Genomic DNA, 26830 nt, shown 5'->3' on the forward strand with positions numbered 1-26830 from the left:
TCAGCATATCAACCATTTTTCTGTTGTCTTCTAATAAACATGGCTATTAAGACATTTTTATGAAGGAGAGTAGAACTAAAATTATTTTTACTTGCATGTAGTATTTTTCAGATTGAATATGAACACTAATGAAATGGAAATATAATGGAAAAGGCTTTATAATTCTTATAAACTTGTTGTAATACCCAAAACAGTTGTGAAAAAGCTATTCTAAAAAAGTGTGGATAGAAAAGGATTTCTAATACATTTTATCAAGTTTGGCCTGTTCACTTGTCTTTAACCGTTTATATCCCAGCCCCTTCTTTCCCATGTTGGGCCTCCAAGCCTGGGTTGCTCCATTATCCTGATACATCATTACTACCTTGTCCTTCCTGACTCCAAATTCTTTACTTGCTGATATGTTAACAATTCACTCATTCAAATATTTATTGAGGAACTCCTATGTTCCAGCTACTGCTCTAGGCTCTTGGAATAACATCAGTGAAGAAAGCAGCAAAATTCCCTGCCTATGTGGAATTAATTATTGGATATGGAAAATTGGTGGCTGAGATATAACGAATGCCTTTGTAATTATACTGCCAAGTATTATAGCTTGTTGATGTTGAGGAGCCATGTACATTTATAATATATTCATCAGTTTTCCAAACATTTCATACATTTTTGTGCTTCTTCTTTATTCTAGATATAAACCACAATACTTCAGGATCCCATTATGAAAATTCGCAGCAGGGACCTGTGTCTTCTACAAGTGACTCTAGCACAAACTGTAAGAATGCTGTTGTAAACGACTCGCCTGAAAAAGAAGCATGGCCCTCAGTCCCTGGCAGTGATCTAGAGTTGGCTTCAGAATGTGTGGATGCTGATTCTGCCTCCAGTTCTGAATCAGAGAGAAACATCACTATCATGGCTTCAGGGAGCACAGGTGGTGAAAATGATGGCCTTCGGAATAGCACTGGACTTGGATCCCAAAACAAGTTTGTGGTTGGTAGCAGCAGCAATAATGTGGGCCATGGAAGTAGTACTGGGCCATGGGGTTTTTCCCATGGAGCCATAATAAGCACATGTCAGGTCTCTGTGGATGCTCCTGAAAGCAAATCAGAAAGTAGCAACAATAGAATGAATGCTTGGGGCACTGTAAGTTCTTCATCAAATGGAGGGTTAAATCCAAGCACTTTGAATTCAGCTAGCAACCATGGTGCCTGGCCAGTGTTAGAGAACAACGGACTTGCCCTAAAAGGGCCTGTAGGGAGTGGCAGTTCTGGCATCAATATTCAGTGCAGTACCTTAGGCCAGATGCCTAACAATCAGAGTATTAACTCTAAAGTGGGTGGTTCTTCTACCCATGGTACCTGGGGAAGCCTTCAGGAAACTTGTGAATCTGAAGTAAGTGGTACACAGAAGGTTTCATTCAGTGGTCAACCTCAAAATATTACCACTGAAATGACTGGACCAAATAACACTACTAACTTTGTGACCTCTAGTTTACCAAACTCCGGTTCAGTACAGAATAATGAACTGCCTAGTAATACAGGGGCCTGGCGTGTGAGCACAATGAATCATCCTCAGATACAGGCTCCGTCGGTTGTAAATGGCACTTCCCTTTCTCACCTTAGCAACGGAGAGTCAAAAAGTGGAGGCTCTTATGGTACTACATGGGGTGCCTATGGTTCTAATTACTCTGGAGACAAATGTTCAAGCCCTAATGGCCAAGCTAATGGTGACACTGTGAATGCAACTCTAATGCAGCCTGGCATAAATGGGCCTATGGGCACTAACTTTCAAGTTAACACAAATAAAGGAGGAGGTGTGTGGGAGTCTGGGGCAGTGAATTCCCAGAGTGCATCGTGGGGAAATGGTGCAAATTCTGGAGGAAGTCGAAGAGGATGGGGAACTCCTGCACAAAACACTGGCACTAATATACCCAGCGTGGAATGGAGCAAACTGCCTAGCAATCAGCATTCCAGTGACAGTGCAAATGGCAATGGTAAGAAGTTTACAAACGGATGGAAATCTACTGAGGAAGAGGATCAGGGTTCTGCCACATCTCAGACAAATGAGCAAAACAGTGTGTGGGCCAAAACGGGAGGTACAGTGGAGAGTGAAGGTAGTACAGAAAGCACTGGACGCCTTGAGGAAAAAGTAACTGGGGAAAATCAGAGTAGAGATAGAAGAAAAATTGATCAGCACACATTACTCCAAAGCATTGTAAACAGAACTGACTTAGATCCACGTGTCCTATCCAACTCTGGTTGGGGACAGACTCCTATTAAGCAGAATACTGCCTGGGATACCGAAACATCACCTAGAGGGGAAAGAAAGACTGACAATGGGACAGAGGCCTGGGGAAGCTCTGCAACACAGACTTTTAACTCAGGGGCATGTACAGATAAGACTAGCCCTAGTAGTAATGATACCTCATCTGTATCGGGGTGGGGAGATCCCAAACCTGCTCTGAGGTGGGGAGATTCCAAAGGCTCAAACTGCCAGGGGGGATGGGAAGATGATTCTGCTGCTACAGGAATGGCCAAGAGCAATCAGTGGGGGAATTGCAAAGAAGAGAAGTCTGCATGGAATGATTCGCAAAAGAACAAACAGGGATGGGGTGATGGACAAAAATCAAACCAAGGTTGGTCCGTTTCTGCCAGTGATAACTGGGGAGAAACTTCAAGGAGTAACCATTGGGGTGAGGCTAATAAGAAATCTAGCTCAGGAGGTAGTGACAGTGATAGGTCCGTTTCTGGTTGGAACGAACTTGGTAAAACTAGTTCTTTTACTTGGGGAAATAACATAAATCCAAATAATTCATCAGGATGGGATGAATCTTCTAAACCGAATCCTTCCCAGGGATGGGGAGATCCTCCAAAGTCTAATCAGTCTCTAGGTTGGGGAGATTCGTCAAAGCCAGTCAGTTCTCCAGACTGGAACAAGCAACAAGATGTCGGATCTTGGGGAATCCCATCAGCTACAGGCAAACCTCCTGGTACAGGCTGGCTGGGAGGACCTATACCAGCCCCAACAAAAGAAGAAGAGCCCACAGGCTGGGAGGAACCATCCCCAGAATCCATACGTCGCAAAATGGAGATCGATGATGGAACTTCAGCTTGGGGAGATCCAAGCAAATACAACTACAAAAATGTGAACATGTGGAACAAAAATGTCCCAAATGGCAGCAGCCGTTCAGACCAGCAAGCACAGGTACATCAGTTGCTACCATCTGCAAGTGCCATCTCGAACAAGGAGGCAAGCAGTGGCTCTGGTGAGTTTTTATTTTATGGAGCCTGTGTTACAAAGTACTTCACAGTATTGTGAACCTTGTTTCAAGTTACTGTCATTATAAAACTTGTTTAACCAAGTATTTGGATGTGCACACAAAGCTTTTTTTAACTCTAATCCAGGAGAAGTTTATAGGGAAGAAAATTATGGGGAAGGTGTTTACCATCAGGGAACAGAGCTCTCTGCCTTTGGCAGTGTTGGCTGTGAATCCCACATACTCCATTCTCCGTTAGGAATGCTGTAGAAGGCAGAATTGGAAAAGTGATGTCAAGCTGGAATGCTGTACACTTTTTTTCAGTTCTTCTGAGTCAAGCCATCACGTTTTGGTTTTATTATTTGACTAAAATATCCCCAGAAATAAAACAAGCATCTAATAAGCACAGTGCTCTCTAAGAAACTAGGTACTATATTTGGCCTTAGAAGGAATTTACTTAAGTAGGCATGAAATCTAAGTCTATTGGATATAGCATGTATGTATGTTTGCTTAAAACATTTAATAACATCTTTCGAGTATATTCCACTTTCGTCTTATAGCAAGGAACTAATTCCTATCCTCTGCAAATTATCTTGACAATGACATTTTTCATTAGTTGTCATCGAGATGTGTTGCCTTTGTTAATGGAGGTTTTATTGAATAATCCATTGGATGTAGAGACAGAAGTGTTTTCATGAACTAACCCTTCAGCACCTAACTTTTTTTCTGAGTATTATTAATTTAGATATAATTCTTAGAAAAAACAGGTATGTATCTAAGGGGAAGGCTGTTTTGGTTCTTTTAAACAACGTGTTTATGGCTTGGCTTTGCCTTGCTTCGGACAACCTAATAAATTTTTTAAGAAGCATTGTTCAGCAGGTATAAAAGTAGGATGCCTACCTGTTACTGGTCTTACAGTAAATTGCTTTTTCCAGAACAGTGATGTTGAAAGGTTGTACGTATAGTAAAAATTTTATACACATACTGTACCCAGCTTGATCACCTGCTTTAATTCACTAGGTTTGACTCAGAATGACTTGACTTTTCCAGGAGTTAAATTCATCTTCAAAGGAGGATGACTTGCCATAATTAAGGTTATTCAAAAGAATCTGCTGTACACCCAGAGGGCAATTCTGAAAGAAGAGGTGAAAAAAAATTCATACCATATAGTTAAATTATAATAATGGGAAATTATTTGTCGTCTTTACATAAAACAGATGCCATCCTTTCTGCCTATCACAACATTATTATTTAATACATAAATGTGAAGGTCGTCTTCTTTTGTTCCCTAAGTATTCCTTATTGCCTTTACCGTGTGCTGATGACTTCTTTTCCCACACTTTCTAAAGGCTGGGGTGAGCCCTGGGGTGAGACTTCTACTCCAGCCACAACTGTGGATAATGGTACTTCAGCATGGGGTAAACCCATAGACAGTGGTCCCAGCTGGGGCGAACCCATTGCTGCGGCATCCAGCACATCCACGTGGGGCTCCAGCTCTGTTGGTCCACAAACATTAAGCAAATCTGGTAAGCTATTGATAATTCCTGGTTGTAGCAGTGGTGATCTCATTGACTATAATTAAGTAATTGGATAATGCTTATGTCATTGATAATGTATCCATGTATTATCATACTGGATGATTTCACTATTTGTTTGGCTCTTTGAACTTGTTAATGTGGTTTGCTTTTTTACCTTTCTGAATTTTCCTATCTTTTCTTTTTCTTAGAAGTGTATAACTATTAATGATTTGCATGTACTTCACCAAATCTAAATTATATTTTATCAAATTGGATTATTTAGAAATAGTCAAGCAACTTTCATGCTATCCAGCACGAGAGACTGAGTATAATAGTCATGGGGACACATGTCCAAACTGTCTGGCTCAGGTTCCAGATAATTCCCTGAATATTACACAGAAAACGAACAGAGTTCAGGAAGGACCCTCAATATTCAGATGAACATTGTCACTATTCCCATAGGAATTCCAAAGGCCGAGTATAGAGATGAAATAAATACTTTCTGCTTTTGACTTGCTATGCTTTTGGGCCATTCTCCTTAAAAATATGTATTAAAATTAATTTTTTAAAATTCTGTTCGTCCTCTTGGCCCTGTGCGTCACCATGCAGCTTGCTAAGCAAGTACGAACAAGAATGCCACCGATGTCCCATGTTTAGGAACCCTCTGATTTGTAAAAGCATGGCAGGTGTCTTATTGAAAATTTTAATAAAAATAAATTCTTGTTTAATGTAGCTTTTAGCTCAGCATATAACATACATTTTTGCCATGCAGATCTGGTAAGGGAGATAAAAGAGGGTTTTTTAGGTTCTCCCCCTGCTCTGCCTGCTTAATGAATGCTCAACCTCCAGAAAGAATTGTTTGATTAAAGCATGTTTCTCTTTATCACAAATCCACAATCAGGGCCAAAATCTATGCAAGATGGCTGGTGTGGTGATGATATGCCATTGCCTGGAAATCGCCCCACTGGCTGGGAAGAGGAAGAGGATGTAGAGATTGGAATGTGGAATAGTAATTCATCTCAAGAGCTTAATTCATCTTTAAATTGGCCACCATATACAAAGAAAATGTCATCGAAGGTAAACATTTCAAGGGCAAAGCCCTTGAAACTTTAAATTCCAAAGGTAGTTTACCCACAGAAAATTAATGTTCTGCCTACCCGTTTAATGCAATCAGTATAGTCCATGCAGTCCCCAACTTAGGTAGAACCTCTTGTATGGGCAGCCACCTAGAAAAACATAAGACTACAGGAACTTCCTTTCTCCCCACTGCTACAGCTTGGGATTTCTCTCCTCCTCCCCCTCCACCAGTGCTGCCTGGGACAACCCCTCACCCCAGGGTGGTACCTGCAGTGCTGAGGATGAAGAGAAGGGCAAATCTCCATGTCGACTCTTTCCATCCCACTGCCAGTTCGTCTCCCATTCCACCTCCTCACCTGGAGTCCCCGACCTCTGCATTACCCAGAGTTACCATCCTCCTTACTCATCCCCCATCTTTGTCCCTTCTCCACCCTGAAAGGTCCTGTGACAAAAATCCCTAGGAATGAGTAGAGTCTTGTTTTGCTTTTAAATGTGGACAGATCTTATCCCAAACCTGGCTCTTCATCAGAATTGTATGACATTTGTTTAAAAAGTATAATTTCCTATACCCTAGGCTACTGTTGTTTTGGAAATTGGACCAAGTTTCTTGTCCTAAACAAGCTCTCTGAATGTTTCTGATGCAGAGCCAGGTTTGAGAACACTGGTGTCAGATTTTCTTGGGGACCATTTTGAAAATATGTGCCTAGTCCCCCAGGTGATTCTAATATATCCTCTCCACCCTATTTGAGAACAATTTGTTTTTGAGGGACCTTAGAAGTCAGATACCTAGTAGCTCACTGCCAGGGTCCCTCCCTTTTGATCCTGGGATTCTAAGTCTAGGACCTGCCATTTTCATTTTTAAAATTTTTCATTTGGCTGAATTTGCCTATTGCCTCACCATATAGCTTATGAAGTGCTTTCCCATATTTTACATGAATCATTTGATCCTCATAACCTTCTGAGATAGAATACTAATGAGGAATTTGAGACTGGAAAAAGTGGTGACTTGCCCAAAGTTGCATAACTAGTAAGTGACAGAGCAAGGACTTAAGTTTAGGTCTTCCAATTCCAAACCCTGTGTTCTTCCCACTGGACCATGCTGTTTTGTGACTTTGTCTTTCCTTACAGGGTCTGAGTGGCAAAAAAAGGAGAAGGGAAAGGGTGTGTAGCCTTTTTACTCTTTCTCCTTTGTTTCTACTAGTAAAAATCTTTTAGAAAGCAACTGCAAATATTTATTTAGCCTCTGCTGTGTGCCAGGTACTGTGCTTGGTGCTGGGGGTTCAGAAACACTAGGATAAGAGCATACCTTCAAGGAGCTCAGGGTCTGGTATGGGGCATTAAGAGTTGCTCTAAGGAGTGTTAGCTTGAATTTGGAAGATGCCTCGGGGTGGGGTGTGTTAGGGAAAGTGTTAGCCTGATGTTACTAAAATAACAGAATTTTAGAGAAGAGGTGACAATCTAATCTGTAGTTAGATTAGGGGCAGATACCAAAGTGTTTTCAGTAACATGCCAGAGAATTTGAGCTTTATTTTGTATAAAATATGGAGCCAATCAAATTGAATAGAAGGCAACATCAGTTTGGTTTTTAAAATTAATTTCTTTAAAGAAAGCTAACCAGTGATAGTATGAAAGATAAATTGGAACAGAGGAGAGACCAGAATTAGTGATCTTAGTTCGGAAGCTTCTGCATTCATTCTGGTTAGAGAGGACAGCCTGAATTGGGAAGCAAGAATAAATGTTTAGTAGAAGGGATTGTTGTGAGAGACATTTGGAATAAAAGAGACAGGTATTGGCAACCAGTTAGGCATGGGGTGGGGGTGAAAAAGGAAAAGGAATCAAAGCCCACTTCAGAAACCTTGGAAAGGGTTAGATGCTTGCTTCAGAGACCTGCAGTTAGGGGGAAATTACGAAGCTGTGTTCTGTTCCACAGTCAGAAGGAATAGGTAGTAGCAATGGGAAAGGGAAATGAAGGCAACAAACTGAGAATTGTTCTGTGATCCTCACGTTAATGGGAGGCCTTGGTCTCTATGGCTTCCAGCCTCCCTGTCTACCAAACTGCTAATCACGGACCATTTTTTCTCTGAAGTCATGTCTCCAAGTAGTTTCCGTACCTCCCATACCCTAAGCAGCCACAGAAAGCCAACACCAAGTAGGAGGAATCCCAGCTTTAGTTGCTGCTTGGGGATATCGTGTTCTTGGCAGCATAAATTGGAATTTTAAAATACTCTTTCATATGGAAACATATGGTGTTTTTTCAGTACAGTGCACATAGCATAATTAAATTATGGGTTTAATTGGTTTCTTTGGACTAACCTGAAACCTGGTGACTCTTCTTACTTTGGTTTTGTGTGAGAATTCTACAAATCCAAATTATAATTAATCTTTTAGGACACAGTTCATTTATAAGTTGGAAACTGTCTGATGAACAGTTCTCCATTATCCAGAGGACTTTTTAACTTTTTGTGGGTCATCAAGGCCCTTTGCTTCTGTCTTTTCCTTCTGACTGCTTGCCTTTAGAGATTTCTCTGTGCATTACAGCTATACCAGAGGACTGGAGCAAAGGAAGTTGAAAATCAAATAAGTTGATTTTTAATTATGAACAACTCTGTGAGAAGAGTTGGTTGGAGGAGAAATTTATTGGCTAAAAATGAGAGTTGGGAATTGTCTTGAAGTTTTATTAATCCATCACTATACCCAGATAAATAGAGATGGCCATGGCATCTTTCTACTCTTTTATTTTACAAAGGGAATGATGAAAGGTGGAAACAAACAAGAAGAAGCATGGATAAATCCATTTGTTAAACAGTTTTCAAATATCAGTTTTTCGGTAAGTATGTTTTCTTGGCAACCTCCTTCCCTTTTAATGGTGATCCATAAACTTACCCTAATACCCTAATTTCATTTTTTTGTTTTCTTAACAAATAATTATTTTGAGTCCTCATGAATATGCTGAGGTTAGAATAAAATTTTCCATGACGTCTTCTTTATTTTTACAGTTTTAGCTAAAAACATTGATCACGTATCTTTTTTTTTTTTAGTTTTATTTTTAAAAATATTTTTTTATCATATTAGGCAGTGAAAAATGAAGTTTTATGATCCACTTAAATTTCACAAATAAGGAAATAAAGTAAAATTCTTCACTTTTAATTTATTTTCATTGATAAATTAAGGTCTACTAACATGCTACTTTTTCCTTCTTCAGAGAGACTCACCAGAAGAAAATGTACAGAGCAATAAGATGGACCTTTCTGGAGGTAAGAAAAAATTAAATCAGTTTGAGTTTTATATTCATCATTGATGGAGAAACTTATCTGACATGATCCTACTGAAAGAGCGCTGACCTTGACCAGGAGAGGGAGACCTGGGTTTCTGTTTCAGTGTTCCTATTCTCTCTAGCATACATTAGAATGGGGGGGTTTTATGAGTTAGTATGCCTTTTAAAGTGTAAATCACTGTGCAGATCTAAGGTAGTGATACTGTTAGCCTTTGATTACCTCACATTTAGTCCTGTCAAGAATAAGTTATCCAGGTTGAGTGATACAGTCTTCTCAATTTAGGGAGCAATGTGTACAAAGACCCAGCTACATGATAGAGATATCTTAAACCATACTGGGGAAATGGCAAGTCGTTCCATGTAATGGAAGAAGAAATATAAATTGGTTGTGGTGGTGGGAGTGTGGTGACGGTAAAAGCTTTACTTAGGTGAGGTTGCCAGAAAACTAGGTAGGTGCTAAATCATGAGGAGCTTGGGTGTCTGAGCTTTATTCTGAAAGTATGGGAATAAAGAACTTTAAGCCAGGAGAATGAAATGATTTGGTCTTACGTTTTACAAAAATAATCATGGCTGTAGATTGAAAATATCTTGGGACAGAAAACACTGGCAGCAGAGGAAGACTAAAAGATACTAAACATAGCAAAACCAGTTAGAGATTTGTTGCTGTAGCCAGTGAGAATTTTCAAAGCTCTAAGCTAAGACAGTTGGTGGGAAGAATCTTAATTCAGTGTAGATATAGGAATTAGAATCAATAAAAGTTGATAACTGGCTTGAATCGATTTGCTGTGGAGGATGAGGGTGAGGGTGTGGTAAAAGATAATTCCCAGCTTTCTTGCCTGGGCAGTTTAATATGTGGTACTGTTGTTGTATTAGTCTGAGTCCAGGCAGAAGAGAGAAACTACATAGTCGTTTGAACAGGGAAAGTTTAATACAAATGTAAAGAATCACTATTAGAATGAGGGATTGGCTAGGAAGAGATAATAACGAGACTCCTCAAGAATATATGAATATATGAATAGCAGATATAAGGAGTAACCTAAAGACTAAATTTTAAACTCAACAGCTTAAACAGCTGTTCAACAGCTTAAAAAGTGAAAAAAGGGAAGAGAAAAGAAGATGGCCTATACAGATAAGCAACCGATAACATGCAAAACTACTGCCATCCTTATTTCTGTAATTGGTCACAAGCTCTTGTTGGTATCTTTGGCTTCCTTCTTTTACTACCCATTCCATACTTCCCCACTGTCAGCCAGCACCTCAGCTGCTCTGGGTTCTTTTGCTGGTGGAGCGACCCAAACCTTCATTCCTGCAGGGTCTGAGCCCTCAGTCATCTCTGATTTTTTGGTTGTTATAGTTTTTTCATTAACCTTTACTACTGGGCATGGAATGACTAAGAAGCACCCCCAGACGCACACACCCACCCCCTGCCCACCTGCCCGGATTCCAGAGTCTTTGCTGCCTTCGTTTTGTAGCAAGAAGCCAGGTCCCCCTTGGTAATCAGAGTCAGTCACTCCAGCCAGCAGGTGAGCCCCCCGCCCCCTTGCCAGCTGGTTCAGTGACATCAGTTCTTAACTGTATCCTGTAGGACAGAAGCCCATCCTTTTAGAATGTTGTCTTTCAGCTTGCTTTGTAACTGGGTCTTCAGGAACCACTTGTACCTATCAGTTTGGCTAGCTACTTTTGGGTGATGATATATGTGGTAAGACCAGTTAGTTAAGCCCATTACTCTACCTCCTTTACTATGAAATGAGTTCCTTGATCAGACACAGTGCTGTGAGGAGTGATGGATAAGGCCTTTTGTGAGACCATGGATGGCAGGGGGGGAAAGTCCGTATCCAGAATATGCATCTATTCCTCTGATGACAAGGCTCTGCCTCCTCCATGGCTCACTGAATGGCAGAGAAGTTGCTGTGCTGCTGTGCTGTTGGAACTTGCTGGAAATCTACCCTTCTAGGGTGCTGGGAAAAGCTGTTCATGGAGAGATGTCTCACCTTAGACACTCTGCTACAAAGCTGCCTGGAGGTATGTGGGAATGCTGGGAGAAGCTGGCCTCCGAGTGAGGCTGATCACCCTGTACTGCAAGTGTAGGGCACAGGAGAAGCTGGAAGCACTGCCAAAGCCGCCAAGGGCACGTAGGCAAAACTTCCGCCTGCAGTGTCTCTCCAGCGCCCTCTGTTGACAAAGCCTCAGTGCCAACTGGTGAAGGAAAAAAATGTAGAGCCCAGATATTTTCACAGGGCAGTCAGAAAGTGTTGAATTTGGAGCTGAGAGACAATAAATCAATAACTGGCCATTATTTGAGATAGGAAATATAGTAGGGGAAACAGGTTTGATAGACAAGGTTACTGAGTTTAAAGTTGCTATGAAAACCATGTGGTGATGTCCAGTAAGCAGTAGAAAATCTGGATGTGGAGCTTAGAAGAGATAGGGCTGGAGATAATAAGTGTAACTAGACACTCATGGTAGTACAGCCTCAAAAATAGGTTGACTAGGGAATTCCCTAGTCGTCCAGTGGTTAGGACTCCAAGCTTTCACGGCCAAGGGCCTGGGTTCGATGCCTGGTCAGGGAACTAAGGTCCTACAAGCTGCTCCAGCATGGCCAGAAAGAAAAAAAAGGTCAAAAAGTTTAACAAAAAAAGAAGGTTGGCTAGAGGCTTATAGAGTAATGGACCAAAGACAAACTCCAGGGGGAATAGAGACATTTAAGGGAGATCTGAGGAGAAGTGGAACAAGTTAGAGTAGAATAGAGTAATTTTTCAGTAGTCAGATGAGAATAGAGATTTGAGAAGAGGAAAGTGATTGTCATGGAATGGATTTGATCCTGGGGGTTAGGACGAGTCATTGGTAACTTTAGCCAAGGGCCTTCTTAAAGGATTGGTCAAGGGGCGGCTGCCACATTTGGCACTCAGATGGTTTTTAAAGTGATGCGGGGACTTCCCTGGTGGCCCAGTGGTTAAGAATCTGCCTGCCAGTTCACGGGACACGAGTTCAAGCCCTGGTCCGGGAAGATCCCACATGCCATGGAGCGACTAAGCTTGTGCGCCACAACTACTGAGCCTGCGCTCTAGAGCCCATGAGCCACAGCTTCTGAGCCTGTGTGCCACAACTACTGAAGCCCGTGTGCCTAGAGCCCGTGCTCCGCAACAAGGGAAGCCACTGCAATGAGAAGCCCACGCGCTGCAACGAAGAGTAGCCCCTGCTCGCTGCAACTAGAGAAAAGCCCGCGCGCAGCAACAAAGACCCAACGCAGCCAAAAATGAATGAATGAATGAATGAATGAATAAAGTGACGCGGAATGGTTTGGAGAAAGGATGTATCATGCCACTTTTTGAAAAGATTTTATTTAGGTAGGCAAAAATAATGTGGATTGTTAGGAAAGAACAGCTTGGAGAGAGACTTGGAAAAAGAGTTGGTTGGGTTTGGTTACAAGATTAGATGTGGAGAGTGAGGAAAAGAGTTCAAGATGGCTAGCTTGGGTGCGTCAGTGAATGGTGACACCGTTAACGGGGGAAAGAGAACAGAGGAGAGGTTGTTGCAAAAGTTCATTGCCAAAAAAAAAAAAGTTCGTTGCCATTTAAGGGAGAGCTCTTAATTACAAGTGCTGAAGGGTGGGTTATTCACATATCTGGACCAGTACTTCTGGAAAGCAGCAGCATTTGAAAATTGTACCTATTTTAAGAATCCTTTTGTTAAAGTTTTTTTTTCCACTTGCCTAGGATGAGGGTAGTAGGGGTGAGTGTTGTGGGGGCTGCAGCAGCAGGCATCTCAAAGGACAGCAGTTGCAAAGAAATTACGGGTGAGATCTGAGGACTGAGAAAATGTGGAGCCTGAGGAACAGGGAAATGGGAGGAAAAGGTATTCTCGCAAGGTAAAAACCAGGGTTTCAAGGCTGTGTGACTAGGAGAATGAAGATGCCACTTTTGAGTCCCATGAAGGTCTAGAGGCGATATCATGTGCTTGGTTTCACCTGTTAAAAGTGACAAAGGGGCACTCAAGTGGCTACGCTCAGCAGGCAGTTAAAGATGTGCGACTGAGCACAGGAGTGAATTCAGAGTAGGCATTAGTATTTGAGGGTCACCTTGGTAGTGAATAAGCCTGGGGGAGGCCAGTTTGAGAGAGAGAGTTGAAAGAGTGAGACCTTAAACATACTGAGTACATCCCAGCATTGAAGAAGCACAAAGAAGTGGGCTCAGCTATGGAAAGAGGAGGAGAAAGAGAACCCAGAACGGGTATAATATGATAAGGACGTGGAGTTAGAGATTTGTTTAAGTAGGATTGTAGCCTGGGAGCTGGCTATTTTGAGTGAAGATTTTTTGCCAGATGGGCTTTCTGTGAGAGGAGGTCATATTTATTGCAGCTTAGTCAGAATGAGGAGAGCGGAACAAGCCCTGAGAAAAGAGGAAGACCTTTCCCTGTCTGCTAAATGGGAGTGATGGTAGTAGAATTATTAGCATTAAATGAGAATGCATGTTCAGAACGGTGCCTGGCACTTTGTAAGCATATGCTAGATGGTGGTTTGTCTTAGTGCTATTTCTGTTGTTTGTCATTGGAAACTATGTTGTTATTTTAAAATTAAGCAGATTATAGATGAACAATAGATGTCTTAACCGTCTATTTCCTAGTCTATTTTCAAGTTAATTTGGTTCAATAAAATAACAGTATTCGCTAAACCCAACTTGTGAGGAATGCAAGATTTATTAAGTGCATTCTTCACATGGTCCTGGTCAAGGCAGAATTCATTTTGGTTTGGAAGTGAGTACTTTTCTTTCTACTGTACATTTATCTGAAACCATCTAGGTTAGTTATCTTCCTACTTGATAACGTAGTCTCCTGCATTTATTAGGAATGTTACAAGACAAACGAATGGAGATAGATAAACATAGCCTAAATATTGGTGATTACAATCGAACGGTCGGGAAAGGCCCTGGTTCTCGGCCTCAGATTTCCAAAGAGTCTTCCATGGAGCGCAGTCCTTATTTTGATAAGGTAAGTTGTTCGTTTGTTTTTTGTTTGTTTTTACCCTGTGGCTAAGAAAGCAATACACTTAATAGCATAATTTTCTCATTAACGGTTTAGAACATTTAATATAATATAAAGTGTTATAACCCAGTGCCAAATATTACTGGACTTGTAGTTCATTGTCCTTTTATGTCTCGATTTATCATAGGGGTTGCATTTATATTTTCCTCTTAATCCCATAAAGTATGTTTGGTTCTTTTTATGTACTCTAGAATTAACACTAATCCGCTCTCTTCTGTTTTCTGCCTGTTTCCTGTTGATGCTGGAATGTCATTGACTTCTCTTCTGTTCCTGCAATGATTTCTCCCTTCCACTTGTTTGCTTGGCTGGTGTTGCACATCTTTCTGTCTGTCCAATCAGGATGGCATTGTAGCAGATGAATCCCAAAACATGCAGTTTATGTCCAGTCAAAGCATGAAGCTTCCCCCTTCAAATAGTGCACTACCTAACCAGGCCCTTGGCTCCATAGCAGGGCTGGGTATGCAAAACTTGAATTCTGTTAGACAGGTAAGTCCACATGTGTATTTTAGGCTCTCTGTTGATTTGTATAAGTAATAAGATCTCTCTTACATGTAGTTGGCTGTGTTTAAATCAATGTTTCAGTGTGGTAATGAGGTGTTTGTCCCTAAAGAATCCCAGTGTTATTTGGTGGTGGTTGTTTGTTTTTGTAGAATGGCAATCCCAGTATGTTTGGTGTTGGAAACACAGCAGCACAACCCCGGGGCATGCAGCAGCCTCCAGCACAACCTCTCAGTTCATCTCAGCCTAATCTCCGTGCTCAAGTGCCTCCTCCATTACTCTCCCCTCAGGTGAATAAATTTCCACTATATTCTCTACCCTTTACCTGGAAAAGAACCTTGAATAAATTTATATTTGAATGAGATGACTAGTTGATCATCATAGTATTTATTGGCAACTTTGAGATGAAACTAATTCTGAATTAGTTATTATTACAGAGGGATGTGGTAGGGTGAAGAAAATGAGTCAAAGATAATTTAAAATTTATCATTCTCTTTCATAAAATACCTTGAGGGGAGGAGGACAATAGCAAAGTAAATTTGACTGGCTTAAGATTCATCTCTGTCACTTTATACGTAACACGTGAAAACATATGTGAACAATAAATTAGTGAAGTCAAGAAAGACAGTTAGAACACAATCCCCCCCCCAGTAATAGTCCACAAATGTTAATTGCTCTACTGATAATTTAAAATACACAGTACATTTTGCTAGCTTGGGTTACTTTTGTTATTAACCTACCATTGTGATCCTAAGGTTCCAGTTTCATTGCTGAAGTATGCACCAAACAACGGTGGCCTGAATCCGCTCTTTGGCCCTCAGCAGGTAGCCATGCTGAACCAGCTATCCCAACTAAACCAGCTTTCTCAGATCTCCCAGTTACAGGTAAGTAGAATAATAGCCTTATTCAGTATACATTTATTGAGTGTCTACTGTGTGCGAAACACTAGAATGTGCACAGGAAGTGTTGCAGTAAACAAAACGGGCATAGTCATGGCCTTCAGGGAGCTAACAGTCCATGTGTGAAGACAGATGGTGAACTCGAAGGGCAGGGTGCTCTGTGAGCAAGGCCAGCCAGGTCTGGGCTGGTGGTCGGGGTATGATGAGGAGGAAAAATTTCCCTGATGAAGTGGAAGTTTAGATTGAGCAAAAGACTGAATTCAGTAGAAGGGCTGGAGGCCAGAGAGTCCAAACGAGATATCAGATGAGGCAGGGCATGTGGGCATTGACTAGATGAAACCATGCCTTTGTAGGTCCCTCTGCCACCGTCACTCTAGGGCACGCTAGTCTGTGATGACGTGATACTGATGACCTTTTTGCAATCTTCCCTCCAGCGATTGTTAGCGCAGCAGCAAAGGGCGCAGAGTCAGAGAAGCGTGCCTTCTGGGAACCGGCAGCAGCAAGACCAGCAGGTAGATCTGATCCTTCCCCTTGCTTTGCTTGTACTCAACTTATATCAACTCCATTGTAAGAAGACAGTCGAAATGCCTTTATTAAAACTATAATGGAAAAGGTTGTTCATTAAGTCTTCTGTCTGCCCAGAAGTCTTATTAACTGGTGCATAGTGATTCTTCACCTTCCTACTGAGAAGGAAGTGAGTTCAGAAGTGAAGGGGCGTGAAGGTGTCTGTAGAGACCTTCCTCCGGTTTTTCACGTCGTCTTGTCGTTTTAAGGGTCGACCTCTGGGTGTGCAGCAGCAGATGATGCAGCCGTCGCGTCAGCTTGATCCCAACCTGCTGGTGAAGCAACAGACTCCGCCATCTCAGCAGCAGTCACTCCATCAGCCAGCCATGAAGTCTTTCCTTGAAAATGTCATGCCCCACACTACACCTGAGCTGCAGAAAGGGCCATCACCAATAAATGCTTTCAGCAACTTCCCCATAGGTGGGTTTCTCCTTGGCCAAAGCATTCGGCTGGTGCTTCATGATCACAGGTTAACATCCTGCTGTCTTACCTGTCCAGATGTTCTCTTGTGAGTGCCACGCTGATCTTTAGCTGTTCCCTCTCAGAGGGTGGCCACGCCTCTTCTAGCGCTAGCCTCTTCATGCTTCAGGAACGCCTGTCTCCATTCAAGAAAATCACACTATTTAAAAAATCCCATGCTCTTTTGAAATGAGTTAGTGTAAAGGTATTATTTCTTTTTAACACTCAGATATCTTAATTGTAGGATATGAATTAGAGGGGAGGACTGAAATTATTAGAGCACGCCAGAGAAATTTTGAGCAGTGCTGCTTTGAGGAAACAACTGGGAACAGTCACATCTGAAATTTTAATTACTATTTAAATATTTATAAATGATTACTGGCATAAATGTAGAAAATAGGGGTGAGAGAAGGGATTGCCTTTATTCCTTTTGCCGTAGCACCCCCCCCCCTTCTCTTTTTTTATGACGTCTCCAGGCTTTTTATTCCCTCTGGGAATTTCAGGCTTATATGTCTTCTCCTTCCTTAGGCCCCTTTTCTTCTTGTGCCTTTGAATATATTTTGACCTTTGATTGTTCACACCCTATTCATTTAACTTTTTCTTTCTCTCTTGTAAACCAGCTTTGTTGGTTAACAGGCCCAGTTTTGTTGAAGACAAGTCAGTTAACTAGCACGTTCTGGGCTGTGGGCAGGAGTTGGGCCTGCTGTTGCCCCTGGTGCCGTTTCACTTTGGCTGAACCTGATACATGATTTGGCTCTCCCTGGTATTGCCATGGACTCGCAGCTAGGACACAGGTGGAACTTTGAGTTTTAGGAGTTGTTAGCAATCTCTTTACATTCCCTTGTCAGTTACCACTGTAGGTGAATACCAGAGAAGCCGGGTCATCCCAGAAACAACAGTATAGTGGTAAAAGAATACCCAAGTGTACACTGAGAGGTTTTGGTCTCACTCGTGAAAGGAAGTGACTCTCACTGATTACATACTGGACATATAAATTGGGCCAATGAGGAGATAAGTTTCTAAATAAGGGATTTCCTAGCCTCGCTACCCTTACAGCAAGAGACTTCTTCTTGATTAAGAAAGTCTGCTTAGCGGCTTCCCTGGTGGTGCAGTGGTTAAGAATCCACCTGCCAATGCAGGGGACATGGGTTCGAGCCCTGGTCCAGGAAGATCCCACATGCCACGGAGCAACTAAGCCTCTGCGCCACAACTACTGAGCCTGCACTCTAGAGCCCGCGAGCCACAACTACTGAGCCCATGTGCCACAACTACTGAAGCCTGCGCACCTAGAGCCCATGCTCCGCACAAGAGAAGCCACCGCAATGAGAAGCCTGTGCACCGCAACGAAGAGTAGCCCCCGCTCGCCTCAACTAGAGAAAGCCCGCGCACAGCATCGAAGACCCAGCACAGCCATAAATAAATAAATACGTACATATATACATATATTTATTTAAAAAAAAAAAAGGAAGTCTGCTTAACCCAAGCAAGCACCAGTATGGTTGTCTGAATCAGGCATTGGCAAACTACAGCCCATTGGTCAAATTTGGCCAGCTGCCTGACTTTATAAATAAAGTTTTATTGGAACACAGCCATGCTCTTTTGTTAATGTATTTCCTGTGGCTGCTTTTGTGCTGTAACAACAGAGTTGCATAGAGACACTGAGACCATGTGACCCATAGAGCCTAAGATATTTACTATCTAAACCTTCACAGAAAAAACTTGCCAAGTATTGGGTCTAATTAATGAGTCCAGAGAGCAGCAAATTTAATTACTCTCTCCAAATAGGGGTGGTATTAGAGAATTTATATTATTAAAGTTTTAAGCTTGACCTGGTATCACAGGGACTCATCAGACCCAAGTATCTAAAAACCATTTGTTTTGAAACTTTAGATTAAGAACCACCTTGATGTGTGTTAAATGATTCTGGCTCCCACTGAAAAGTGTTTTTCTTTTTTTTTCGTCGTGCCACATGGCATGCAGGATCTTAGTGTGAGTTTCAGCACTGGGAAGATTGAAGCAAGAAAGTAATAGAACCTGACTTACTTTTTAAGAACTCACCCTGACTTACTTTTCGTTGTGTGCCCATTTATATACTTTTTTAAATTATTATTTTTTAAACTGTATTTTTTAAATTTACCTATTTATTTTTGGCTACGTTGGGTCTTCATTGCTGCTCCCGGGCTCTCTCTAGTTGTGGTGTGCGGGCTGTCTCTAGTTGTGGTGTGCGGGCTCTCTCTAGTTGTGGTGCACGGGCTCTCTCTAGTTGTGGTGCACAGGCTTCTCGTTGCGGTGGCTTCTCTTGTTATGGAGCACGGGCTCTAGGCGCGCATGCTTCAGTAGTTGTGGCACAAGGGCTCAGTAATTGTGGCTCATGGGCTCTAGAGCGCAGGCTCAGTAGTTGTGGCACGTGGGATCTTCCTGGACCAGGGATTGAACCTGTGTCCCCTGCATTGGCAGGTGGATTCTTAACCATTGCGCCACCAGGGAAGTCCCTATATTTGTAATTTCTTACCCTGTGCATACTTAAGCTTAAGAAAACATCTATCATCAATTCTTTTTGTGGGTGGGGGGGTGGGCGGGACACAATGCACGGGCTTTGGGATCTTAGTTCCCCGACCAGGTATTGATTCCGTGCCCAGTGGAAGCAGGGAATTCCGAAAAGTTTCCATTTTTAACAAGCATCTCAGATTATGCTGTTGATGATGGTCCCCAGGATCACACTTTAAGAAACACTGGCTTAATGGTCAGTTTTCTGACTATAGTATCTCAGATAGAAATTTCCATCTTTGTTCCAAGAGAATATCTAAGTCTGATGTGTGTCATCAGCAAAGTTCAAGTAAGTTGCACCTTGGGATATGGGAGTCTCGCCCTAAGGTACAATTGTTAGAGCAGGACATTTTTACTTTTAAATGATAATATCCTTTGGCGGGTCAGGCAGTTGAAAATTGTTTATAAGCAAAAGTTAGCAACTGAAAGTGATCATATGTAATTCTTCTCTTGGGAAGTACCTAAAGAGGTATATTTTAATAGAGAGAGAAACTTTAATATTTGGCTGTCGTAGAATTTTCTGTAATTTTGCCAAGGAATTTAAAAATAATCAATATTATATGGAGTAGTTTCCCACAGTTAATGCAATTATAGTACTAACAGTTTTATGGTACTAACAGTTTTGAAAATGTTATATTAATGAGTGTTAGACAAGCTGTTTAGGATTTCTGTGTGTTGCTTTCTTTGATAATCTAGCCATGGCTCGCTCTTCTGACGTTGTATCTGCGTGGCATCGGCCAGGAGTCCAGAGTGTCTGTCCTTGCCTGCCTTGCCTTTGTCTATAATCTTTTGGCTCTGCCACATTTGCAGGATGATATTTATTAAGGAACATTAGGATTGAAAACATTAGATTAGCTGCATATGTTTTTCTAGAAAATGAAAGTTGTGGTACCAGAAGGAAAATATGCTATATTTTATAAAGTGGTTTTTTAAAATTATTATCTTATTTTTAGGCTTGAACTCAAACTTGAATGTAAATATGGATATGAACAGTATTAAAGAGCCACAGTCAAGACTAAGGAAGTGGACTACAGTGGACAGCATTTCTGTGAACACATCTTTGGATCAAAACTCCAGCAAACATGGTATAAAATACATTCTTATATTTTGACTTTTAAAAAGATAACTGTAGAATATTAAATTTAGGCTTTATTTTATATATATATTTTCATAGCTAAATTCTCTTAAGAACCTTTTCTCATTATTAAAAAGTGCTTTATTAGTTATTAAGTCTTAGTTAAAACTAAAAAAAATGACCTTTATTGTGCTATTGTGAAAAACAGATCAGATTACACATTTATTTTTTAATTATTCCCTCTTTAGATGATCATTTAGTTTTTTGCTGTTATTTTATTGTTTTACTTAACATTTACTCAATTTAATCTGATATAAGGGATTAAAAACTTCCACCATAATTTGATTTCTAACAGTGCCTTTCTATTCATCTAGTAATTGTTAATGGGGTATTTTCTGCTTTCCAAGAACTGTGCTAGGCCACCTGGAATACATAGATACATATGTACATACATGCGCACAATTGACTGTGTAAACAAGTAAAAATAACTTGCCCTGAAGAAGCTCATTGTTTGGTAGCAAAAATAAACATGTAAACAGCTTTACTACACTGTGATAGGTGCTATAAAAGTTAATACATACAATAGGATAAATAGTATAAGAATGTGAAATCTAATGGAGAAGTGAGTCAGGAATAACAAACCATGGGTCTGAACTGAGTCTTCAAGTTTACCAAAGGAGTGGAGAAAGAACACCATGGAGAGGATAGCATGTGAAATGTTCAAAGACAGGACCTCCTGGTGAGTTCTGCTAGGTGGGCATGTCTGGGGGTGAAGGTGCAAGCGAGAGAAAGGAGGAAGGTGTAGCTGCAATAGTAGGTATTGAGCAATCATGGAAAACTTTTGTGCCAAAAAAATCACTTTAAACATGAAAATGGTGGATATCTAAAGGCACCTAAGGCTTAAAGAAGTCTAAGTGAGACAGAGGGCAACGGACATGAGAAGACGGGATGCATTGAAGAGAGTGTTAGAATTAAGGACAAAAGGGCTTGGTAACTAACTTAATTCATTCTGCAAATATATGATTATCTGTGATGTGCCTCCTGTGCTTCTTGCCTTCCTCAGTCCAACCCTATACCTTACCCTGGGCTCAAGAGTCATTTCCAAGAAGCCTCCTCCAGGCTTTGTGTTCGAATAGCACCTCTTATGTGTATCTGTCTTGTGTAAGTATCCATTTAGGCCTTTTTCCGTAACAGGACATAAATTCCTGGAGGAGAGAGTCCATGCTTTGCTTACCTGTAGCCCCACTGAGCACATTGCAGCGCTCGGGGGACATTTGCTAGGTGAAAGGATGAGTGGACAGTAATGCAGTTAATGGTAGAGTAAATGTAGGAATTGAAGCAGGCCTGCTGGGACAGATAATGGATGGATTTTAGACTTGTTGAGTGTGGTATTTTAGGGATAGCTCAACGTGGAAAAGCCCAGTAAGAAATTAGAATTAGAGGCCTGGTACTCAGAAGAAAAATCTGGGTGAGAGCAAGATTTTGTGTTCATCAGAATGTTGATGTCGTCGACATGGATGAGGTTGCCCGGAGAGACGGTGCATAGAAGGGAATAAGGACACACAATCCTAGAGCCAGTGGTAGTAAAGAAACCTGGAGAAGAATGGGTAGAGAGGTAGGACGTGGAGACCCAGAAAAATGTCTCTGCCATATGGTTTTCTGTCTACTCTGATTAAAATGAATTTTTCCATGTCTGTTTTGCATGTCTGACCCTCAGTTTCTTTGTAAAAATGTTTCCTTCCTCTCACTGCTGTTTTAGGTGTAATGTATATCATATATTCTCAAGTGCTCGGCATACTTACCTAGGGCATACTGGTATGTATATAGTATGCGTTATATAAATGGCGTGTCATCATGCAGCATAGGTTTTTTTGTGTGTTTTTTTTTTTTGCGGTACGCGGGCCTCTCACTGTTGTGGCCTCTCCCGTTGCGGAGCACAGGCTCCGGACGCGCAGGCCCAGCGGCCATGGCTCACGGGCCCAGACGCTCCGCGGCTTGTGGGATCCTCCCGGACCGGGGCACGAACCCATGTCCCCCGCATCGGCAGGCAGACTCTCGACCACTGCGCCACCAGGGAAGCCCGCAGCATAGGTTTTGAAGGCAGATAGACCTGGGATTTGATCCCAGTTCTTAACCTCTAAGCCACAGTGTTTGCATCTGTAAAGTGGAAATGATGCATCGTAAAACTGTTGAGGATTGAATGAGATAATAACTGTTAAGCTCCTACCTCATTGCCTGGCATGTGACATGCAGGTAGTGGGTGGTGGTGTCTTCTTATAAGCAGCCTACTATCATAAGTTCGTTTTTCAATCAATTCAATTAGTAATTTTATATTTTAATTTTGTATTTTATCTTCTCTATTTAAACTTAGTATCTGTTTTTTATTTTTTATCATGCATTTTATTGTTTGATTTTGCATAAACCTGGAATGTGAGCAGTGAGTTTTTGTTTTTTAGTAATTAGCTTAAACAATAAATAGTTTTATTCCTGTATACATAGCAATCTAATGAACATATTCTAGTAACGTTCTCTTCTTCAGAATAAGGAGGTTGATGCTCTTTCTCCTTTACTTCAGTGTAGGTTCCTGTTATTCTTTTTTTTCATTAAAATATAGTTGATGTACAATGTTACGTAAGTTACAGGTGTACAATATAGTGATTCACAATTTTTAAAGGTTATACTCCATTTGTAGTTATTGCAAAATATTGGCTAAGTTCCTTGTGTTGTACAGTATATCCTTGTAGCTTATTTTATATCTAATAGTTTGTGCCTCTTAATCCCCTGTCCTTATCTTGCCCCTCTCCCCACTGGTAACTACTAGTTCTCTATATCTGAATCTGTTTCTTTTTTGTTATATTCACTAGTTTGTTGTATTTTTTTAGAATCCACGTATAGGTGATATACAGTATTTTTCCTTCTCTGTCTGACTTATTTTACTCAGCATAATACCCTTAAGGTTCATCCGTGTTGTTGTAAATGGCAGAATTCTCTTCTTTCTCCAGGCTGAATATTATTCCTTTGTATGTGTATACAACACCTTCTTCATTCATTGATGGACACTCAGGTTGTTTCCATATCTTGTTTGTTGTGAATAATGATGCAACAAACGTGCAGATGTCTTTTTGATATCCTGTTTTCATTTCTCTTGGATATATACCCAGAAGTGGGATTGCTGGGTCATTAGTAGTTGTATTTTTAATTTTTTGAGAAACCTCCATACTGTTTTCCACAGCGGCTGTGCCAATTTACATTCCCACCAACAGTGCACAGTGTTCCCGTTTCTCCACATCCTCATCAATATTTGTTGTTTGTGGTCTTTTTGATGATGGCCATTCTGACAGTGAGAGCTGATCTCTCATTGTGGTTTTGATTTGCATTTCCCTGATGATTAGCGATGTTGAGCATCTTTTCATGTGCCTTTTGGCCATCTGCATGTCCTCTTTGCAAAACTGTTCAGGTCTTCTGCTCATTTTTAAATTGGGTGTTGTTTTTTTTTTATATGTTGAGTTGTATGAGCTGTTATATATTCTGGATATTAACCCCTTATCAGTCATATCATTTGCAAGTATTTTTTCACATTCATTAGGTTGTCTTTTCATTGTCAGTGGTTTCCTTTGCTGGGCAAAAGCTTTTAAGTTTAATTCAGTCCCATTTGTTTATTTTTTTAAAATAAATTTATTTTATTTATTTTTGGCTGCATCCGGCCTTTGTTGCTGCACACGGGCTTTTCTTTAGTTGCAGCAAGCAGGGTCTACTCTTCGTTGTGGTGCGCAGGCTTCTCATTGCAGTGGCTTCTCTTGTTGCGGAGCACAGGCTTTAGGTGCGTGGGCTTCAGTAGTTGTGGCACACGGGCTCAGTAGTTGTGGCTCGTGGGCTCTAGAGCACAGGCTCAGTTGTGGCGCGCAGGCTTAGTTGCTCTGCGGCATGTGGGATCTTCCTGGACCAGGGCTCGAACCCGTCTCCCCTGCATTGGCAGGAGGATTCTTAACCACTGCACCACCAGGGAAGCCCCATTTTTTTATTTTTGCTTTTATTTCCTTTGCTTTAGGAGATGGATCCAAAAAAATACTGTTACGATTTATCTCAAAGAGTGTTTGACTATGTTTTCCTCTAGGAGTTTTATGGTTTCTGGTCTTACATTTAGGTCTTTAGTCAATTTTTAATTTATTTTTGTATATGGTGTTAGAGAATGTTCTGGTTTCATTTTTTTACATGCAGCTGTCCAGTCTTCCCAGCACCACTTATTGAAGAGACTGTCTTTTTCTTCATTGTATGTTCTTGCCTCCTTTGTCGTAGATTAATTGACCATAAGTGTGAGTTTATTCTACTATTCTTTATTTACTTAACTTGACATGTTGAAACTGTCATTTTTTCTTTTTTAAAATTATTTTTGTATTGTTAATACAAATTACAAAATTTTTATATGCTTCCCCACCCCCAAAATGTTCTCATTTTCTTTACTTTAGCAGGCCCTGTAACTAATCTGAAGCAGCCCAAGACTAGTAGTCTTCCCTTCATGGATATTATTTTGAGATCTCCAGGCTTTTACTTTATCCCCTTAAAAATCAAGAATGTTTGATAGAATTTCTTCTCTGTGGTTGCTTTTATTCTTTCTTCATTGTTGTATTTTTTCCTTCCTTGTAAAAATGACTTCAGAAATATACCTTGACCTGGTGTGGTTTTGGTCTTCATCTCTAGAAAGAAAGACCAGGTTGGTTTTATATCTGTATATAAGAACCCTCTAAATTTCAAGTCTTAAAAGGTTGGGGTTTTGTTTTTTGGGTTTTTTTTTTTTTAAGCTTTTCAGTCTGTTTAAAGAAAGTGCTTTTTCTTACCATAATAATTCTCTAATTGTTTATACTATCATTTTCTCCCAGAAGTGCTCCTCTTGGCTCTGTGGTTCTTTTCCTTCTCTTACTATCTCTCTTTCTTCTAAGAGACTTAGAATCTTCTTCTCAGGCATACTCTTTTTATTTGTTTGCTTTGTTTTCAGTTTTCCTTATATTAAAAAAATAGAGAAATGTTCATCATCTTATTTCCATTATTATTTTGGTGCAGTTTGTTCTTTTGTCCTTATAAAAATAAAATTGGCATCTAACTTTGTATTCTGGAAGAGATCCCAAAACTGGTCTGAGTGTTATGCTTTGTTACACACTATTTTGAAAATATTTTTTTTGAACCAACATCTGTTTAAACATTCAGGAAGTTTCATGTACAGATTCAGATTTCTGGCATCTCTGGAGAAATGTGAAGGTCTGCCAGCACCAAGCTCCAGAGCAGTCACCACCCAGAGTTGAGTGGCTACTGCCCATGGCTCATGCTTCCCATTCCCCTCACACCTGTACCTTCCCTCCCATTGGTGGAGAAATATTTTTCTGTACTCCCTAACCAGAGAAGTATTTCCCTGTAGTCATGTTTCCGTCTGAGGAGGGACCATGGGATATTTTTTCTGTAGGCAAGTTGCTTCACTTGTATATAAAACCTGATTGGCCTTATTGGCATTTGTATTTCCATGTTGTAGAAAACGGGGGTTGTTTTTCCATAGTACCAGAGTAGTGTAGAGATCATTTTTTAAGCGGGAATGATCCAATAGCAGTAGTCAGGCTGGGCTGAGATGGGCTGAGCCTGGAAACAGGAGAGGCCTGTGGGGACGCTTGGCTGGCTCTGATCTTTTGCATCGCAATCTTACGTGGGTTCTATTTTTATCCCCATCTAGTGAAGCTTAGAGGGCTAGTAAGATAGTTGTGGAGCAGAGAAGAAAGGGCAAATTCAAGAGAATCTTCCGTGTCAGAGATCCCCAAGTACACTGGTTTCCTAGAAGAACTCACAGAACTCAGAAAAACGGTAATACTCACCGTTATGGTTTATTACAGCAAAAGAATACAGATTAAAATCAACAAAGGAAAAAGGCACATAGAAAAAAGTCCAGGAGAAACCAGGAGAAGCCTTTTGTTGTCCTCTCTCAGTGCAGTTTCTCGGACTTAATTCTCCCAGCAACAATGTGTGACAACACGTACAAGGTATTGCCAGCCAGAGAAGCTCAGCCAAGCCTTAGTGTCCTCAGTTTTTTGTCAGGGGTCAGTTGTGTAGACATGGAGCACACCTGCTTGTCAATCTCCAATCCCCTGCAGACCCTTCAGAGTTCAGACCAAAACAGCATGACCCGGGCCCCATGCAAACAAAAACAGATGTTCACCATAAATCACATTGTTATCATAAACTCTCTGGCGTGGCCATGGCCCAATGTATGCAGAGGAACTCTTAATCTGGCATGCTATTCTGTGAGTTACAGGAACCCAGGAGCCATCAAGGACTAGTCCCTGAAGCTCTTTGCCATGTGCAGTCTAGCCCTGTTTTACTGCACACCTTTACTGCACACCTTCCAGAGTCAAAAAACGAGATTCATTAAGGGAAGTAGAGTGGAGGCAAGGCCACTTAACAGGGGAATTGTGGGTCAGGTGAGGTTTGGACTGGGGTATTTGTGATACTTTATGGTCCTAAGATTCTGTGACTTACCAGAGTTTAGAAAATCCCTTTCCCCTCCTCATTGCCAGAGAAAAGTACAATGTTCGGGAGCTGGAATACATTTATTTTAGTCTTAGAGTTAGTTGAGGGCAATTGGGAATGGTTTCC

General features: G+C 41.0%; 1 protein-coding gene across 7 annotated transcripts in view; it reads left to right on the forward strand.

Annotated features, from left to right (window-relative positions):
• TNRC6A (trinucleotide repeat containing adaptor 6A) overlaps window positions 1-26830 on the forward strand; it is a 96408-nt gene that overhangs the window by 56230 nt on the left and 13348 nt on the right. For 6 of the 7 annotated variants that reach the window (XR_003793140.1, XM_029220643.1, XM_029220644.1 and 3 more), the window contains 12 exons: window positions 683-3256; window positions 4597-4773; window positions 5666-5841; window positions 6970-7002; window positions 8588-8668; window positions 9044-9095; window positions 13959-14101; window positions 14806-14943; window positions 15409-15537; window positions 15987-16064; window positions 16326-16536; window positions 20076-20207. Coding sequence is in view for 6 of the 7 variants with exons in the window: in XM_029220643.1 (XP_029076476.1) it covers window positions 683-3256; window positions 4597-4773; window positions 5666-5841; window positions 6970-7002; window positions 8588-8668; window positions 9044-9095; window positions 13959-14101; window positions 14806-14943; window positions 15409-15537; window positions 15987-16064; window positions 16326-16536; window positions 20076-20207 (3924 nt within the window). In the remaining variant the exon portion in view is untranslated. Of the gene's footprint in view, window positions 1-682; window positions 3257-4596; window positions 4774-5665; window positions 5842-6969; window positions 7003-8587; window positions 8669-9043; window positions 9096-13958; window positions 14102-14494; window positions 14642-14805; window positions 14944-15408; window positions 15538-15986; window positions 16065-16325; window positions 16537-20075; window positions 20208-26830 lie in introns of all 7 variants that reach the window. The other variant, XM_029220645.1, reaches the window with a different exon arrangement.

Source organism: Monodon monoceros, unplaced genomic scaffold, assembly GCF_005190385.1.
Source record: "Monodon monoceros isolate NGI ecotype Baffin Bay Population unplaced genomic scaffold, NGI_Narwhal_1 Super_Scaffold_13, whole genome shotgun sequence".
NCBI classification, from domain to species: domain Eukaryota; kingdom Metazoa; phylum Chordata; class Mammalia; order Artiodactyla; family Monodontidae; genus Monodon; species Monodon monoceros.